Source organism: Lasioglossum baleicum, chromosome 1 (assembly GCF_051020765.1).
Source record: "Lasioglossum baleicum chromosome 1, iyLasBale1, whole genome shotgun sequence".
Lineage (NCBI taxonomy): Eukaryota > Metazoa > Arthropoda > Insecta > Hymenoptera > Halictidae > Lasioglossum > Lasioglossum baleicum.
In genome coordinates this window covers 7,219,639-7,238,807 of record NC_134929.1, presented here as the reverse complement: position 1 = coordinate 7,238,807, position 19,169 = coordinate 7,219,639, and the positions used below count along the sequence as shown (strand labels likewise).

Genomic DNA, 19,169 nt, shown 5'->3' with positions numbered 1-19,169 from the left:
ACTGCCACCGTAGTAAGTTCTTTGACTAGCGTAGTCTCTAGCAAGTGTTTCCCCGAACATGGCGGACGGTGCTCATTCGAATTTTCAAGGGACACAATGAAAGTGCACCGAGTTCGCCGCGGTGATGTCCGTGACTAAGGGCGTGTGGTGATCCTGAGGGTGGCCGACGTGGGTGCCCAGGCGGCGGCGTGATCGTTACGGCTACATGCATGCCGGCGTGTCGTCGTCCTGACTTCTCGGGATAGAATTTTGCCGCGCCGCGATTGTGTGTGTGTTCGGAGCGACCGACCGTGGCGGGGCCCCCATGGTTGTAAATGGCTGACGGGAATCGGAAAATGAGGCCCGTACGTCGCGTGTGATTCCACGGCTAAGACACTGAGGTACGACATTGTAAAGGTGTTCGGAGATCGAACGACGTTCGCGCGTTCTTCTGTCCCGAAAACACCACCACCGGGCCCAAGCACCGCCCGGTGCTAGGAGCTGTCCCGGGGGTTGCTCGTATCCATCGTATCGCCAGTGTCTTCGTCAAGTGATCGGTCTTAGGTCTCTCCTCTAATCTCTCGATCATCGGGAAAAAACGATCGCCTCGAGCCCTCGACACTCGTCGCCGACGATCTAAAGTTCTTGAATGTGCACCTTAGCCGAGCGCCCCGCGACCTTTTGTCTTGTTTAGGACAGGCATTCGTAGGTGCTCTCGTTCGTTAACGAGAGCGAGAGCGCGCGGACTGGTTTTTAATGAGATGCCGATCATATGGTCGTTATTTCTCTCGCAGGTTCTCGCGATACGCTTTTCGAGTCTTTTAACGTCTTTACCGCCGATCGTAATGGATGTAAACGAATGATTCGCCGGACACGACGATCTATTTCGCACATTTCTGTGGATCAAGCATTATGTGTACGTGCATGTAAGACTTGCTTTCCCTTCGGATCTCGACGAAACATTTGAAGACAGTACATTGTGTGTTAACATTGTTCCGAGTAAATCTGTTTCACCAGGATGCCTATTTAGTCGGATAGAATACGTTGGCATGTGGAAATGCATTGTCACAGTTGTTTATATGTAAAAACACATTTACAACTCGGACACTGAATGTTATGTAAATTGTTATTAAACATTGTAACTAGATTTTAGACGTTTATGGAAATGTAAGAGGCAAACTGAAAATTTGTTTACTTAAACTAAGTTCGTTTGTTTAGTGTAATCTGTATATAAAGGAACTACCAAGTGCCAAATAAAATATAAACTTTATGAAACTTCATTAAATGTTTCATTATATCGAATTTTAACAATCGAAACGCAACAAGTCTAACGATAACTAAATCATTCTAATAATAATCTTCGCTGTAACCGAATTAAGTCACGCTTGCATTAGATTTATCGATTCAACCTAGTTTCCTTCTATGTAATGTATTATTTTTTGTTTTTGTAATTTTAGAAACAGGGTAGAAAATGTCAGAGCCAGAAGAAAGTCTGGCAGCGCCCGATAGCACTACGAGGGAACAAAAGTTGAGTTTCTCTCATGGGGACGACGTTCTTCTCCAACATAAGGATGGAAAATATTATCTCGGAACAGTTGTCGAGGTACGTTTATTAAATGATACTGCAAGCAGTTTTCCGATACAGTTTTCTTTCGCTACGAGCCGATGGCTCTGTACAGCTTTCGATTTATTACAAACGAGGGTACCTATGCGACTTTACTTTGTTGCTGAGCGAGTCGAGAATGTAACGGCAAACTACAAGTGTTTGGCCAAGTAGCGATACCTTTTAAAAGATGAAAAGTACATTGTCATCTTATTTCGAAAGAAAACTGTATATAGGTTTTGCTATAATACAATTTTCTTCAGAGTTATTACGAACGTGGCACTTGTATTGCTGTTTAACATAGATTTTAATATTGCATATGTAAATGTAGGTGGACTTGGCAAGGGAAAGATGCCTTGTCAAATTTATGGACAATACCTCCTCCTGGTCTTCGGTCAAGGAGCTGACAAAGTTATCAATGCCAGACACCGATGTTATGTGTGTTCTGTGTAAAAAATCTCAGCCTAAGACTGATAACGACATTATTGTTTGCGACAAATGCGGTCGTGGTTATCATCAGCTTTGTCATCAGGTAGTATATTATTTTTGTTCAAGTATAAAGATATGATTCGAATAGAAATATTGGATATGGAATAATTCATTTATAGCCTCAAATAATAAAAGAAGAAACTGCAGTCGAGGCACACTGGATGTGTAAACGATGTGTGGATAGTCAACCACGGACACGTGAACTTGTGGAACCGAAAACTTCTATGGTAAAGGCAAGTATCAGAAAAGTATGCAGTGGAAGAGACCAACCTCAGCCGCCACCAGATGATATGACAAAGTTGCCGTACGATGTAAGTATCTCGAATTATACATTGTTTTGAATTGTGTGTAAAAAGTGAAATCGAATTGTAACAACTTGTTTATGAAACTGCAACTCACTCGAATACCTTTATTATTATTTGGTAAATAATTATTGACTGGAATGTCAATATATAACTACTATTTTGTTACAGCCTAATATGTTAAGTTGGGATGCACATCATAGAGTAAATGCTGAACAGATTTATTGTTATTGTGGACTTAATGGAGAATGGTACACGCAAATGTTACAATGTGCTCGTTGCAAACAGTGGTTTCATGAAAAGTGTGTCAGTTGTCTAACTTATCCTTTATACAGTGGAGATAGGTGAGTGTAAACATCAAATTTGTTCACGGAGAAAGCTTCTAGACTGTATAGTTTACACCAGCCGATTGTTGCAGGTTTTACGTATTTGTTTGTTCAATGTGCAATTATGGCAAAGAGTTCGTACGGCGGCTAGAATTAAAATGGGTAGATCTGGTGCACCTGATGTTGTACAATTTGACTGTTTACAATGCTAAAAAGTATTATGATTTGGATACTGTTATTGTACCTTATGCCAATGATAATTGGAATACTTTACAGCTTCCACCACGGGTGAGGATCTTCATGTATTTTTATAAATAATAATAATAATAGAACTATATGTGGAAATGATACTTTCTACAAACGTATACACGAACATTTTTCGCTAATAGATCAGAGATGTCAGTGCTCAAATACGCAGAGAATCTATATTAGCAATACTGACGAATAATAGGAACAGGTTCAAATGTGGCAGAGAAATCAAGAAGCGTACCACAATATGGGGACTTAGAGTTAGATTACCACCACCATGCCCAATTGTTAATCTTCCAGCAAGTGGTGTAATAGATGATTCTGTGTTGCGTAGATGCTGGGGTGCTAATAAAAGACTGCAATACCTTCCTCCACCTTCAGGGTTAGTAATATTAATAGTTAGCAACATTAATAAAAAAAATATATATATACATATATATTTGGTTGTCGCATATGAAATTTCCGATTTTTATGTCATAAACAAAGTATGTTATTTTAGACCGATAAGTTTACCAGAGAGTACAAAACAATTGACTGCACTAAAACAAAGCACAGCAGAGAATGTAGAAATTCCTGTGAATCCATCAGATGTGGTAATGAGAGGAACAATTTATCAAAATTCTGAAGCGGAGCAAAGTTCTTGTCCAAGTCCAAGCCCGCCGAGTCAGTTCACACAATCTTTAAGAGAAAGGTACAAAACCTGATTGCATTAAAACAGGAATATCTGTTGAATATTCGTTTGGCCAATTACATAACCAATATCTAAAACAATTATTTCTGCTTACAGGTACAGCGGAGGTGGTTTCGTGAAGAAATCATTCCCGTTCCCTAAATTGAGTTTACAAAGAAGAAGACGCTTGATGGCGTTGGGCAGTTCTCGAGAAAGAATGTTACGTAAACACAAGAAAAGAGAGAAAGGTGACGGATCTTTAAGTAAAGCACAGGGTGTTAGAGAAGCTAGATACAGGAAAGCAAGAAAACTACTGAAAAATGCTATAGCCAAGGTATTTATCCGTAAACTCTTTAGTTCACAAACGTTCATCGAAGGAAGTATAATTCGATTTTATTCTCACGTTTTTGTAGAGCAAGTCTCGAAGTTCAGAAGCATCGGATTTACCACCGACGCCGCCTACTTCGGTTTCTGGGCCCCCCACACCGCCGGCTACGACTTCAGGGATATCTGAATTATCTGTGCCTAGTTCTGTGGAATTGATGCATCCTTTACCACCATCAACCTCTGCGGACACAAGCGGGGACGAGACAAGTTCAAGGGGAACACTGGATTCCTTTATTCCACCGCCCAAAGACTTCGAAGGCAAGAACAATCCGTTTCGAAATCTTAGCGATTTATTGGGTACACCTGGCAATCTCAGTCAAACGAATTCGAGTACACCGTCACCGTATAATCCATGTCCGATCACGTTGCCACTGCCGTTGACACCAGTTATATCGCAGCCGCCGGTAGTGCGGCCAGCCAAGAGGCAATTATCAGAGAAAGACATCATCATAGACAGAAACGGGCAAGTGAAACGTAGACGACAACATCGAAGGGGTCGCCCGTCGCAACAGCAACTGCAACAACAGTTTCAACACACTGGCAGTAAAACGGCTACCATTTTACCGCCGCGGAACAACGAGGTTAAAAGTGAATTTGCAAGGAATTTAAGAAGTTCGTTTAACGGTGCCTCGAGCAGTGCTAGTAGTCAAATTGGAAATTGTGTTGATTATGCCTTAAACGGTAGGAGACTGAGACAACGTCAGAGCAACGACAAATTGTCGCCGCCGGATTCGCAGCAACAGAAGAAAGGCAGCGTGCCCACGTCCCCAAAGTGTTCGCCAGTGAAACAAAGTGCGCCCGACATATCCCTGGATGATCTAAAGTCATCGGTGAACATATATTTTGGAGCAGCCAACAGAATTGCAGCAGGCGAGAAGTTTGTCATCAAAGCGAAGAGGATAGGCCCGAACGGCCAGACTCAGTATCTCATCGAGTGGGAGGGACTTAATACTTAACAATAAGAAATTTGTTTACGGTTAAATGTATTGCGATCGTATACAGTTTCTGTTGGCATCGAGCGAGAAGCAGCGATCAACTGCTAATCCTCTTTCTTTTCTTTTCTTTTTTCGAGGTAACTCTCTTACGTTTAAAGAAAGGAGCAACCTTAGTGACAAATTGATCTGTGTCACATGCACTGCCATTCGTTACATATGTTTATGTAATAAGTACGTATTAATTGGTATACAATGTACGACTGTTCTTGGGAATGTCAAGTTTCGTTTGTCCATTGACGACGCCCTAGAGTCTTGTGAAGACACGGTTCCATCAGCAACAAACTTCATTGCTGGACAATGAATTTGTTTCACTGTTTGTTTGAAGAAATCTCCACGTCTTGTCGCTGGCTCATTTCGTTCTGTGCATCGGAGAAAGAAGAACTTTCGCTTTCACAATTGAGTTCCCCCCATTACATTCAAAATGTACCGTCCATGATTACCTTCGACGCATACACAAAACATTCAATCAATGTTTCTACATCTATTTTACTACAAAGCAGACAAGAGTAGACGCACGAAGAAACATTTACAAGAACAATCAGATACATTGCTTATGAATTGTACATATTGTAGCATAGTAGTCTCGCAGAGAAATGGATGAATTTAAACCATGTAACGAGAGAAAGAAAAAATGATTTTACGCCGACTTTACATTCATTAGAGATTGGCCAATCCGCTCCTTATGAATCGCGGAGCAGACCATGATCACGACAATGGCGAATTGAAGTGAATTGAAACTGACAGTTGTTCCTCTCACTTGAGCTAACGTACTAGCGAATGTTAGTGGTTAGTATTAAAGAATAAAACAGAAGAAAACAAAAAAGTAAAAGAGCAGATGATCCTGCAAAGGTTATTTTTCAATACAATCGTAGAGATAGACATTCGCTTCTGTGATTTCATCGTCCTGAACTGCTCACGATCAAAATCTTTACCGTCGCGCGCGTGTGCAATTTCGTAATTCGTTACTGCAATTCTTTTCGTCTCTAAAAAGCCGTCCTATCAACGTCGTCAAGTACAAGCTTCTCGAAATTTACGTTAAAAAACAGAACATTCCAGACGTAGCGTTTAAAAATCTTAAAGTTCAAAAATTAACGGGGAATTGGGGCGGGAAATCAGTTTTGCTTCCGGAGAAGTTTCTCTATTCTAACAGTTCAAGACGATGAAAATACAGTTTTAGCATTGCTCACTATTATACAAGACTAAGGGAAAACAGCATACCTATTTCGTATAAAATTTAAAGAGCCACGAAGCTGAGTACGTAAGAGATTGGCCAAGTTATCTGTGCAAGGGCGAGGCGTTGTAAATTTCTCTACACGGCTTTACGAGCAGTGGAATAATTTGGGACTCGAGATCGTAGGAAATCTTTATGAACTGTTCTTGTTATATAAAAATTGTAGGGCATGAGAAGTATTCATTGGTGTGTGATAGACGTTTTTGCGGCACTTCGGACAATTTCTCCAATTTCATGGTTACCGACGAAAATTAAATAAGTTCGTTTCGACACTAAAAGCGATTTGATTTGCGTTAAATCTCATTGACACTGCACAGAACTTGTGGTCAGAACTTACTAATCAGTAGACGTCTATGGAAACCGTGGGAAAAATGTAGCTATCAGAGTATACTAGGGTCTCGGATCAAAAGAGCTTATTAAAAGAGCGGAGAAATTTATTTGAAACGTATCACTGCGTTCCATTATGGACTACCGAGTTTCCATAAATTCGAATAATCGCGAACGAAGTGGTTATCGATGATTTTGAACGCTAACTATTGACGATTTTTAGCGCGATAGAGAAATTATCGAATTATCAGTCTTTCTTGGTATACCAAAAGTTCCAAAAGAGGATCCGAAAGAAGAATCCGCGCGTTAAAAATGTCGTTCGGTACAAGTTAAATAGCATCTCGCGTTCATTTGTTTTGCGACGTTCGATATTGCTAACAAAAATTCGATCGTTTCGTTTTGTTACACCCGATGCAAGCGACACGAGGTTTCCGCAATCTGGGTGCGAGTCATTCATGCTTAGGCGGGCGTACCTAAGATAGGTATTTTAAGCATTATTTATTTAAACTTACTACGTGTAATGATCATTTGCATTGTCTCCTTTAGAGATCCACGAAACTGCGACGACTTCAGTACATGAACTCTAGTGATAGCGATCTTCGATTTTTACAAATAGTTGCGTACAAGCTTCCGCCGATTGTGCTCAGTTTATTTATACCAAAATATGTTAACATATAGTACAATTCGAAAGACGGCGATTTTTTTCTTTAGAAAAAGTACGGTTTAAATGTAGAATTACGAATGATTTCGGGGCAATTTGTTTTCGATCCTTCGAGTACACCGTAACTTGCGACAAGTTATTTTTATCTTTGAAATTGGTTATCATTATCTTAAGATATGCATATCATTATCGAAAATTATTGAAAATAACCGTGAAAATTCGAACATGTACGCTTCATTTTCGTCCATCGGAAAACAGTACTCTACTTTCGAATTGCACTATCTCAGGCCACCTCGTATTTCATATCTTGTATTGTTTCGATCGTCTTCAAATAATAGAAAGAATGTGTTCAAATGTGTTCAGACGGTAATGCATTCGCGCGACTCTCAATACGAAACATTTGTAATTGCTTTTTGCGCCAGATACTCATAGCACAGACATCCTTTTCGAACGTGTCAGCGAAGAACCATGCTTTTCTAAAGGAATGGTACAGATAGTATTGGACAAGTACACTGCCAAGCATCTCTAAGGTATATTTAATAAACAACGTTAGACAATATACTGTGCTATGATATATTAATTTCGCATTGACCCTTTCGGTGCCTTGCGGTGTTCTACGCGTGCCTCGAATCACGGGCTCCGAAAGAGTCAATCGACCGTTTACTTTTAGTTTTGATCCCCGTTCATGCGTCCGTTTTCCGAACGGGCCTTAACCGGGGGACTTAAGTACAAGTTAAGCCGAGTTTCTGCGTAAAGAAACCGTTTGCTTGCGCAGCTAAGTTGCGTTCGAACACCGACAAACTCCAGATTCGTGCATTTCTTTTCGTGCGGACGCTACGAAGCCAACGGTCGTCTTCTACCGATCAGCATCATCGAAGCATCGTCAACGTTTCAATCGTTTCATACACGAGTGCTTAAGTAGGATAGTGCAACGCGAAGTATCGACGCACGTATTTGCTAAGTTGATCGTGCATTCATTTAATCGCGCGTCACCGAACTGTATCGTTAAACGAATCCATTTCATTTCTTTTTATTTGGTGTATTGCATTTCGTAGCGCGGTCTAAGTTTTACGAAGGTGACTGTCTTTCATGCCGAGTGTGGGTGACCCGTTTCGACGAGGTATACCGTATGCGGAGTTCAGACTAGATAGAGGAATACGGAAAGGAAAAGCTGGCCGTTTCTGGTACAAGTCGGAACATGGTCAATTTGCGTTGTATCACGCAGTACAGTAAAGTCGCGCTCTAGCTCCCTGAGGATCTCCACGATCACTGTCCCTTCGCCTACCCCTTCCACTGGGCAGTGTCGCTAGTTGAGAGCCAAACGGCTCTCACACATTCTCCTCCTTTTCCCCTTCCACTATTCCATTCCAGCACCATGCGCACACTCCAACGTCCCCCACTAAGACCGTAGACAACGGTGCCCGTGCCGTAGACTGGACTGGTCATCAGAGAGGGGGTACATCATCTCACCGTGATTCCCCTCATCTGGCGACACTGCTTTCGGCGCGGTCGACGCAGTCATAAAAACATAGTTTTCCTACACGATCTCTGTCCCTGCTCGGAACAGGCAATTGGAGTTAGATCGCGACTTTACTGTAGCTTGATCGGACTGATGGCCCGTCTGTATGCGGCGTTGCCACGTCACATGTTCCGGCCTCTACTAAAGACGACCGTGGAAGAATGCGACAGTCGAGAGGCGAATCGAAATGGATTAAGATTGGTTCATTATTATTCAAGTATTCTGCAATCGAACAGAGATCAATTGACTGCTCAATGCCACTTCTAATATACGAAATAGTTAAGAACTAACAGGACCAAGAGAGCTAACAATCTAACAGTTCATACAGGACCAAAATCATGCACTTTTAACGACACCACACAAACTCTTCCCACCTCGCGTTGACGGTGACTACTTAACATTTAATCATCTGCCTGCGACACGTAGAGGTACACTCTCCTGAACCTTTGTCTTACGAATACTCAAATGTCTCTAACTCTGCACTTTCCTTCAGAATGTTAATGGAATTCTAGTTGCTGTAAAAGCGAAGGTGAAGAAATTACTGACTTGTACCTTGCACCAAGAACGGACGGTTATCTGTCGCGTGTAAATATGTAAGCTATGGAAAGATAGGGTAACAAGGTAGCCAAATGATATTTTGTCAATAGCGTTCCAATACACTTGAGCGTGTCCGATTGTATTTCTTTCGATTACATTACAGACTACATTGATCAATAGCTTTATACGTGCTGGCTTTCCTCAGTAATACATTATTATCTTTGTCGAATTCATAAGCGGTTCGTTTAAGTTCTTCCAGATCTTCTTATTCATATTTTTCAACATATCTTTCGGAGATATGTTAGATTTATTGCCAAGTTACGTTAACCCCTTGCTGTACCTTTTCTTTTACAGTTACAGTGATTGGGAACGTCATTATCCCGAAAAATGTCGTAGAAGAGAAAAGAAAATTTCTATTCTTTGTATGGCTACATTTATTCCAATGCTTAAATATTGATTAAAAACGAATCAAATTTTACTTCATCTAAAATGAAACGCGTAACATTTATATTTGTTAGACTTTGTTAAAAACCTTCATCACGAGTCTGGCTCGTCAAAATCTGGCAAGGGGTTAACCAGCGGAAACTTGGAAGTTGTCTGAAGGCTTCGAGAAACAAAACTAAAGTCAAACAAAAGCGACTCATTAATTAGTAGAATAATATCTACTACTAAAGAGGAAAAGCTGTGCCATTCGCGAGGAATTATGTCGATCATAAATAGAAATTCTATGGCTCCGGTTACGACGTCGCAGAAAATTCTTGTTCGCTCTATCTAGCCCGAAGTCGATTTTACACGAATGTAGAACGTTTTAAAGGCGACGAGGAACGAAAGCGTTGAACGTATTGTAGAATCCTGTACAAAGTCAATGGAATCGATAGGAAAGCAAAGAATGATGGAATGGCTTGTGCAGCCAGCAAGGAGACGATAGATTAGTTCATTGATCACGACCAATGATCGATTTCCATCGAACAATTTGTGCTGGGTCAGAGCGCCTCGACTTCGCGTTTCCCGGAACGCAACGAGCAGACGAAAAACTGAAGATGTACTGCCAGTATCGTATGTAAATATTCTCCCCTTCAGATACAGTCCCTCCCCAGTTTTTTAACGCAAATATATTTCACTCGAGTACGTCAAGAATGTTCATAGATACACGTTCGTATGACTACAAACGTGGACACGGACGCGCCACTTCCGGTCTACGTATCTCGGATGCATCGTCTCCCTGTGAGATTTCGTTGAAACACTTTTTCCGTTTTCCAATGCATTTTCCTGGAAAGGAAAGAGATTCGATTGTGTTTACCAAACAGGTGGTCAAGGTTAATTCGTTGAGTGAACAAAGGTACGTCTGACACGTCTCGAAAGCTGAAATAATTTAGGAGTTTATTTTATAGAAACGCTTTAACCATAGTTTCACCAGCAACTCTTGTACAACTTTTAGAAGTCAGCTCTCGAAAGCTCTTTTGTACAATTTTACTATTTCTATTTTTCGGATTTTCTCCTCGGAAGAGAGAGAAAACGGATTTCTCCATGAGATATTTGTATCGACGCGTTTTGTAACGGTTCGCATTTTCGTTCTCAATTGTATGAGAATTATCTTGCTTTCGACTGCCTAGGACCGCCCATTTAGTAAAAGCAATGTAACATTTTCGTTGTTCTCGATATAAGATAAGCTCAGTAACACTAACTCGGTCTGTCTCTTTCTTTTTCGCAATCGATCGGAGGTTGAATGACACGGGGAATGGAAGGTGTCGTTCGACTACCCGGATTTACGATAGGTGGAACCAAAATGGCGGATTTCACCGCAAGTTAGGTGCATTTTGTTGAGCCCCGTTTCTTAAACGAAAAAACGAGGATCGGTCAAAGAAAAATTATTAGCAGCACGCGACGAATCAATGGTAGTTTCGAAGACCTATGTAAATACACGGTCTCCGCCCCGTGAATTACTTTTATACTGAAAATTGTTCGGAAATGCTGGATATATATATATTTAATAAAGACACTATTTCTGAAGAAAAATGATATTTAATTTTCAGCCAACGGTATCGCGATTAGTTAAATAGCACTGTGCAGATTGTTAAAGAAAATTCGTGTCCTAGATTTTATACTGTCAGAACAGATCGAAATGGAGAACGCAATTTTGTAACTTACACTTGTTCGTGTATTTTAAATACTTATCTATTTTCAGTAGTGTTGTAGTCATTTGCAATTGCAGTTTTTATTCTACGTTGATTGTTTTCATGATCACAAGGATTTTAGAAATGTTCAATCAAGTTTTCTCTAACAATTTACACATCGGAAGGAGTTAAGCTTCACGAAGTACCTTAACGAAGTTGGAATTAGGTGCCAATCGACTGCTAACAATTTTTCCGTGTCCCCCAGAATTGTAATCGATGTTCAAATATCCGTTTCCCTGAGATTAGGGATTTACAATCAATGTTATTAATTTTTATAAATACGAAACGAACGATTTCGTATACGAGGAATGTAACTCTGTGCTTCTTCGCACGGAGAGGGATGATTACGTGTGCGAAGGGTGACTGTGCGGATTTCAGAGAGAGAAAAAAAAGAGAATGTCTGACATTGCGTGCGAATGCGTATGATTGTAGACACTAAATCCGGGAGAAGAATTAAAAGAAAAAACGTAAGCGAGCGATCTTTTGTCTGACCGGTTCTGTGACGAGAAAACTTTTTAATCGGAACAATCATGAACAGAGAAGACAAAAACAACGGTCGAAAATCAGTTGTTTACCGACTGTCCATCAACGATTCGCGAATCAACTCGACCGAACGAAACTACGCCAACCGAGCCGGAAATGCTACGGTGAAGTCGCCTCTTCCTTCGGGAACAGTAACGACTTCTGTGTGATAAACCGCTTGATTCAAGGATCCCTTGATTACGTTTCCGAGTACATTTCCAATTCTTAAGATTTATTTAGTAGCGAGGGAGTCTGTATATACACCGCCTGCACTTTGTACGAATATTGCGAGCGTCGCTGTGCTCAGCGATCAGTTTTGTTTCCTTTCGTCGTTTAATAAAGTGAATTCTTCATGACCTCTTCAATTCTTTGTAGAGCTTGATCAGAACCATCTTCGCTCTCCCAATCCTTTGCGATTTTCACAATTTTTTATTTACAGAGAACATAGACAGAGGATATGACATTGTTTTAATTTTAATTTTCTTTTATACACTATTTCCTCATTAAAAACGCTAACAAAATTTTGGAGACAATAGCCATTCACTACCATCATTCACCGACTGCAAAAATACAATTACGACAACCATTTTTAAATTTCAAGGAAAGTTTCGTTTTTTTTCTGAAATTTTATCGTTTTTCTTTTATACAGGAGCTTCAACTAAAGATCGGATAAGAATCCTCAATGTACAGTGAACCACGAAAGTATTTGAACGCACTTTAAAACGGTGTATAACTTTTTTAATAATTGTACATTGTACCAATACATACATAATATGTAATACATACAGGTAATCACGATATTCATTTCGCCACGTGTTTATTGTATACATATACAAAATACAAGAAATAAGAGAAGACCAAAAACTATTTAATTGATTTCCACCTCCGTCCAAATAATAAATAATCTTTTATTTGCAAATAAGAAATAATAAATACATCATGTTTGGAATTATTTATATAATTTTTATTTAAATAAAAAGTTGAGTTATTATTTGCCTTCTGCTGTGTCGGACCTTGCTTGTATGTACCAGACCGATTGGAGCCGGTATTCGGCGTCGATACATTGAGAGGGGTGGTTCATTGAGACCTGTTCACTCGTATTGCCATTCTCTCTGTTCGTAATCCTACCCACGTTACCTCAATGCTTTGCGTTGCCTGGTGGCAGGTAGTTGGCAGAGAAATTCTCTGTTCGTCATCCTACCCACGTTACCTCAATGCATTGCGTTGCCTGGTGGCAGGTAGTTGGCAGAGAGATGGTGTTACGTTTGAACACTTCTCACTGTCCATTCCTCTTGGTGAGGACACGTCGGGTATCGGCTCTGGCCTGAGATGGGCTGCAAACATTGTACGCGCCGCGTCACCTTCGAACCAGAGCCTTCTGCTCTGGTTCGCTTTTGTTTCTCACTTTGAAAGAATCAGAGCCTTCTGCCTGATTCGCCTTTGATCCCCCGTGGATCGGAGACTTCTTCTCCGATTCACACCTTTTGCCCCGCGATAATTATTCAACATAATTGCGTAATTTAGTATTAATTCTGTCGTTGTAAGAAAGGGAGCCAGAAGGAATATTGCATTCGTTCTGACTCCCTTTCGGGTCTCTTGTGCAGCAACCTCCTCGTGATGAGACCTGGGCAATCGGTATTATCCTTTATTTGTAAGAACTTGTAGTGTCTTATGAATAAAGGATAATACCGAGCTAATAGCTGCACATTTAACTTTGTTGATTTTCAATAAATTCTATTCCTATACCTATTGTGTGTGTGTGTGTGTCTTCCATAACATTTTGCAATTTCACCTTCCTTCAGAACAAAATGTATGTATTATTCAAGCTGGTTCACCTCGGGCGTGAACACTGTCATATATTCTCTGGTTCTATTTAGGTAAAGGCTGCTGAACCACCGTCACCGACGAGATAGTATAATAAAAAACTTATAAATGGTGCCTCTTTGACTTTCTCATGTAATTCTTAGCAATTGCAATTTTTTCAAAATCTCTTTTGCATGTCATTTGGTAAATCAATTCTTCTAATTGCTCAAAAAGAGTCAGGTCGTTTGATCCGATCTTAAAAAAGTTATACTGTTTTAAAGTGCGTTCGAATACTTTCGTGGTTCACTTTACGTCCATTTTGCATTACCTTACAGAAATAACGAGAATGTATTCATTGAGATTTTTAGCGATTTTCGTTAACAACGTATACTCAGAGTTGAGAAACTGTTCTTTCTATATACAGGCCGCAATAAAAGAAAGATTCCAGGCTAAGTATGTTCGGCAAATTTTCAGTTTTTCTTTATATTTTTTATTGCTATAATACAGTTTGATTGTTGTGTAAAATCTGTGTTGTAATATACTAGATAAAAGTATCTATGCTTACATGATTAAGGAATAAGAATGCGGAAGCATAGCACAATAGAACAGAACAACAACCCTATTGTGAATGTTAGATTATCTTTATTATTACATCTGTTTTAAAAAGACATAACTTATTTATAAAAATATTGAGGATTGGGGGTACCGGAAGTGAAGGGGGGAACATCGGGGATCGGGAGGAGACGGGGTACAATAGAATCGAACAAATCCTTACAATACAGAATCGTTAATACTAATAAAACTCAGTACTTTTTACAAGTTACAAGGAATAACAAGACTTATCGTTAATAATCGGAAGTTTTTCTCGTTTCTAACTTATCCATAGATAACTGTATAAATTGGAGCGTGTAGCTTATCTATCGTCTTTTTTTCTCGTCTTCGTTTAACACAGAGAATATCGGTGCATCAGAGAGCAGTTACCATCTTGTTAATTTTGAACACATCAATTCATTGTTGTTTTTTCGATTACGCTCGGTTCACACGATCGGATTACATTACGTATACCAATTAACAAAAGTTCCATTGGTCGATCGCAGCACACCGACTGAAAATATCTTTCGATTACTTGCGAACGCGTGTTCCGACGAACACATCATTGAAATTCGATTGAGCTCGTTCGTATATCAGATCTTTCACAATATATCTATTTAAAAAAATATTAACATTTCTCGTGCTATTTTCGCCGCTCGATATTTGGCAGACTTTTTTTCGTGGCATTTAACAGTTGCATAGGCAGTCGCATGAAGAAATACATTTTAATTCGTTACAAAAGTTTTCACTCGCTCACACTCTCACACACAATCTCTCTCTCTCTTTCTCTCTCTTACACTCTATCTCGTTCTCTCTCTCTTTCACTCTCTTTCTCTCACGCACGCACAATCATATTTTATATATTTATATATAAATAAAAAAAGTGATTCTCCTTAGGAGCATATATATAGGTTTCGCGAGATTAGTCATAGAAATTGCGTTGGACCCTCGTCTTCCGGAATCCGGGAAGCTCCATCACATAGCTCCGTGTAATTCAAATTGCATTGTGGACACGCCCCCGACGAATATATATCCGTCCCCAGTGCAACAGTCAATTACACAAAACACATATATAAAATATATAAAATATATTTTATATACCTTATATAATGTACACATAAAATATATATATATACGTTTAATTATATATATATTTATATTCTTCTTCTTCTATGATCATATAATATGATAAGGAAACATTATTACTGTATATGGGGAAGTCGTCTTACACAGCTATTAGTATCTAGCTTACATAATATAAAAATATGTAAAAACAGTTTGTACAAAATCGAGAGAAAAGATAATTATATTTAAAAAAAAGAAAAAAAATCGAAAAGTACTAGAATAGTACGCAAGATGAGCCGGACAAAGAATAATGTGTACGTGTGTGAGTGTGTTTGTGTGTCTCGTTACGTGTCTGCGGAGGGAGGGAGGAGGTGAAAGGTGAGAGAAAGAGTATTTACAAATTTCCTCTTTAGAAAAAGAAAAGATGAAGACATTCTCTTTCATGAATCGCTGTTGGAACATTATTGCAAGCGTGTACGATTAACTCCGTCTTACCGACCACAATAATTAGATATCTTTTCTCTCGTAACAATCCTACGATTAATGATCCTATAGCCTATTATGCGTACATACCACCGTCCAGCCACGCCGCCGGATTACGTCGTGTTATCTAAGAATTCTCTTTTGGCTTTGGTAGATGAGAGATCAGCGAATCGTCTTACCGCCCGTCCGTCGCGTACTTAATTTAATTTAATTTAAAGAGACTCTATTACGCATAAACGTACACATTAACGCTAACAATTACGCTAGATTGTTAGTAGTAAGTTCTAAAGATACATTCACGGGGAACATCCGCGACCGCTGCGGTTCGAACGAAACTGTTCTGCCAAATTGTTCCACGATGCTCTTCTAAAAAGCTCTTCCCTAGCTTGTCGAGTAAAATGCATTGGCTGTGCAAAACCATTAGAGAAAAAACTATCACCATAAAACGGCGGGTGTGATCTTATACAATTGTAAAAAGTGATACGAAATATTTTATATTAAATGTTCCTCGCTCAACGTTTCGATACGCTTTGCGTAGAATCTGTCACCGAAAGGACAAATGGACGACGATGGACATCGGACATAGAAAATTGAACGTATTGTTAAGGCCTAATGATTTTTGTGTTGTGAATATCGTGTTATACGTAGCCTATGTTAAATTATGTGGAACCCTGTACAATTATCACTATGTCGTACTATGAAGATGGTGCTTACCATTGTACACTAGCGAACGGCTTAAGGCTATTGAAATAACTAAGTGCTCTGAGGTGCATTATTAGAATATAGAACAATTAGGGTTAGACATCTCGTACTGTCTGATAGTTACTTTGTGATGTATAGCGGGCTGCTCTAAAAAGAGATTGAACGGAAGCTTGTACAATATGTTACTCTTGAATGATGTAAGAACAAAGATGAGCAGAAAATTAGGAATGTAAAGAATCATCGAAGAAAGAATAAAAGCTTTTTGTCTAATGGTTACTTGAGACGTTCATCTAAATAAAAACTTGGACTATTTCGAGAAATGTTTGCGGGTGCATTCTTTGCAATAAATATGTACGCTAAAAAGCAATTATTTAGTTTGCCTCCTTTTCCAAAAGTTTCGTCGAGCAAGCGGCGGACATTTCCCGTGTGAATCGACGGGAGAGGAGGCTATAAAGTATAAAAAAGTAGCGCCGTGCGAATGGAATGTCTGTGTATGGAACGATTATATTCGCGGGGTGAAGACGATATCTCTGAGGCTCTCGTCGACCGTGCAAAAACAAATTACCTTCGCTCTATCTTACATTATAAATTCGCCCCTCTAATCGGTGATAAACGTTATAATCGTTAAAGGCCATTTGGAAACGCTGCGTTCCTTCGAAGGGAAAACACATAATTTAATAAGATTTATCTACGATCGAACATCCTTACTCTACGACACTCGAAGGCACGATTCTCCATATTTGTTCTCTACGCGGATTACAGATTCCCTTCCGGTTCTATGCGCGGCGGCACTACGGTTTACAATAGACAAAGAGTGCCTGGGCAATGCTCGAACGTTAGACGCGTCGTTCTTCCGCTCTTATTTATAAACTGTGCGTTACATAGTTAATCAGAATATTACATATTACACTCTACTTAGTCGTCCTCGCCGAATACACACGTTGGTAGCTGATTCTCCGCCTTTGTATTATATTGTCCTATGTACAATACTATTGTAGATAGCAAGGTCTCGTTCCCTATTACTTTACCTATCGGGTCTTCACACTGTGGCAAGTCGAAGGCACCATTGTTCATTGAGCTGAGATGATCGGTTGATACAACAAAAAGAAAAAAAGAGATACGTATATTACCGCGTGTCTAATATTCTCTCACCATACTGGATAGTAGAAGGCACAATCATTGAACGAGTACGCGAATAATGTCTCGAAATCGAAACGAGAAAAGTGAAGAGGAATACGTTTCACAGGTAGATCTATATGTATACACATAGAAATCCAAGGATCATGACAACTGCATCAGTGTACGCCGACGTAAAGGCTAAAAACAGTACCGTTCTGCTCGCGACCCAACCGGAGTAAACCGGAAGTCCCTAGATATGTGTGCCAGAGAGAATCGCCCTCGAACTCTCGACGAGTCAATCACAGTTCTCGTGTGTTACACGACCTACTCGCGCGAGGAAGAGAGCATCGCCTGGCCTCATATATAGATCGCCTCGGAGCCCTTGTTGCTTTGGTGACCGCCTCCAGCGCTGTACGCGTTCGGCGAGGCCATGCACTCGGACCAGTCGCTGTTCGAGTGAGGCGAGCTGGAAGACCAGTGGCCTGGACTGTCCGGCGACGGAGTTGGAAAGCTCTCTGGCGCTTGCATGAGATGCTGCGGCGTTACATCCGGTCCGGAATGATGGGACGGCGGTGTCAAGTACTGGTAGTACTGCTGCGTCTGCTGCTGCTGCTGTTGCTGCTGTTGTTGTTGCGTGTTCTGCTGTTGTTGTTGCTGCTGCTGTTGCTGTTGGATCTGCTGTTGCGTCTGCTGCATCTGCTGTTGTTGTTGCTGCTGCTGTTGCTGACTGGAGGAGTACGGCAGGTTCTCGAAGTCGAAGCCCACGGGAGGCATGCCGCCGTGCTTTTGGTGCGTCGCCTGTCTCATGGCAGCGATGTGGGTGGGCGAAGTCGGTAACGACGGCCGACTTTTGGCAGGCGACGGTGAGCCCATGTAGCTGGCCTGCGGCGACAACGTCATGTTCGACTGCACCGAGTGTGGCGGAGATTGATTGCTATACGGCGGCGATAACGTGTTCACCATGCCCTGCGCTTGCCGTTGGTGCGGCGCTAGGAGCTGGTCGTGAAAGTTAGGCAGCCCGTAATTGGTCGTGAACGTGTCCAGCCCCAGCTGCTGCAGACCCTGCATGGACTGGCCTTTTATGCAGTCCTCGTATGGAGGCGGCTGTTTCGCTGTAGCCGTGTGACCCACTAGCTGCGTGTTGCTGTACAAACTCGCGCTGTCATAGGGACTTGGCAGATTTCCTTCTGCACCCTCCGCTCCCTGAGGAATCTCCTGGTTTGGGGGCTGCGCGCCGCGTTTCGCCGGCGGCTTCTTCACCGACGGTTTTCGCCTCACCACTACCACTCCACCTTCCGATTCGGGACTGTTTGGGTTCCCGGTGGTGCCTGTCTTCGGTCGCTTCTTCGACTTGGTTTGCTTCGGCGCGGAACCGATCACCGTCGGGTGTGTGATTAGTTGAGGATGGTTCGGAGATCCTGCAACGGAGAACGTA

The 19,169-nt window shown here is 40.9% G+C and overlaps 2 protein-coding genes across 5 annotated transcripts in view; one reads left to right on the top strand and one right to left on the bottom strand.

The window, feature by feature from the left end:
• Positions 1–22: 22 nt before the first annotated feature.
• On the top strand, positions 23–12,336 carry Pcl (polycomb protein Pcl). Of its 2 annotated transcripts, XM_076447365.1 has the most exons (11): positions 23–380; positions 774–895; positions 1,437–1,582; positions 1,914–2,114; positions 2,191–2,382; positions 2,545–2,717; positions 2,792–2,987; positions 3,089–3,330; positions 3,448–3,639; positions 3,736–3,952; positions 4,032–12,336. In XM_076447365.1, exons 3-11 carry the CDS (start codon positions 1,451–1,453, stop codon positions 4,959–4,961), a joined length of 2,475 nt encoding a protein of 824 aa, XP_076303480.1. In that variant the 5' UTR covers positions 23–380; positions 774–895; positions 1,437–1,450; the 3' UTR covers positions 4,962–12,336. The 2 variants fall into 2 exon arrangements, with proteins under 2 accessions (XP_076303480.1, XP_076303389.1); XM_076447274.1 differs by lacking the exon at positions 774–895.
• Positions 12,337–16,704: 4,368 nt separating this feature from the next.
• N (neurogenic locus Notch protein) overlaps positions 16,705–19,169 on the bottom strand; it is a 309,272-nt gene continuing 306,807 nt past the window's right edge. For all 3 annotated transcript variants that reach the window (XM_076429298.1, XM_076430057.1, XM_076430915.1), the window contains one exon: positions 16,705–19,152. In XM_076429298.1, coding sequence (XP_076285413.1) covers positions 18,092–19,152 — 1,061 coding nt within the window. In that variant the 3' untranslated portion in view covers positions 16,705–18,091. The remainder of the gene's footprint in view (positions 19,153–19,169) is intronic.

Excerpts from the sequence above, each read along its gene's own strand:
- Pcl (XM_076447274.1), top strand. The coding sequence starts at position 1,451 with ATGTCAGAGCCAGAAGAAAGTCTGGCAGCGCCCGATAGCACTACGAGG. Across the intron at positions 2,383-2,544 it reads TGACAAAGTTGCCGTACGAT|CCTAATATGTTAAGTTGGGA; the intron begins GTAAGTATCTCG and ends ATTTTGTTACAG. Across the intron at positions 3,640-3,735 it reads ACACAATCTTTAAGAGAAAG|GTACAGCGGAGGTGGTTTCG; the intron begins GTACAAAACCTG and ends TTCTGCTTACAG.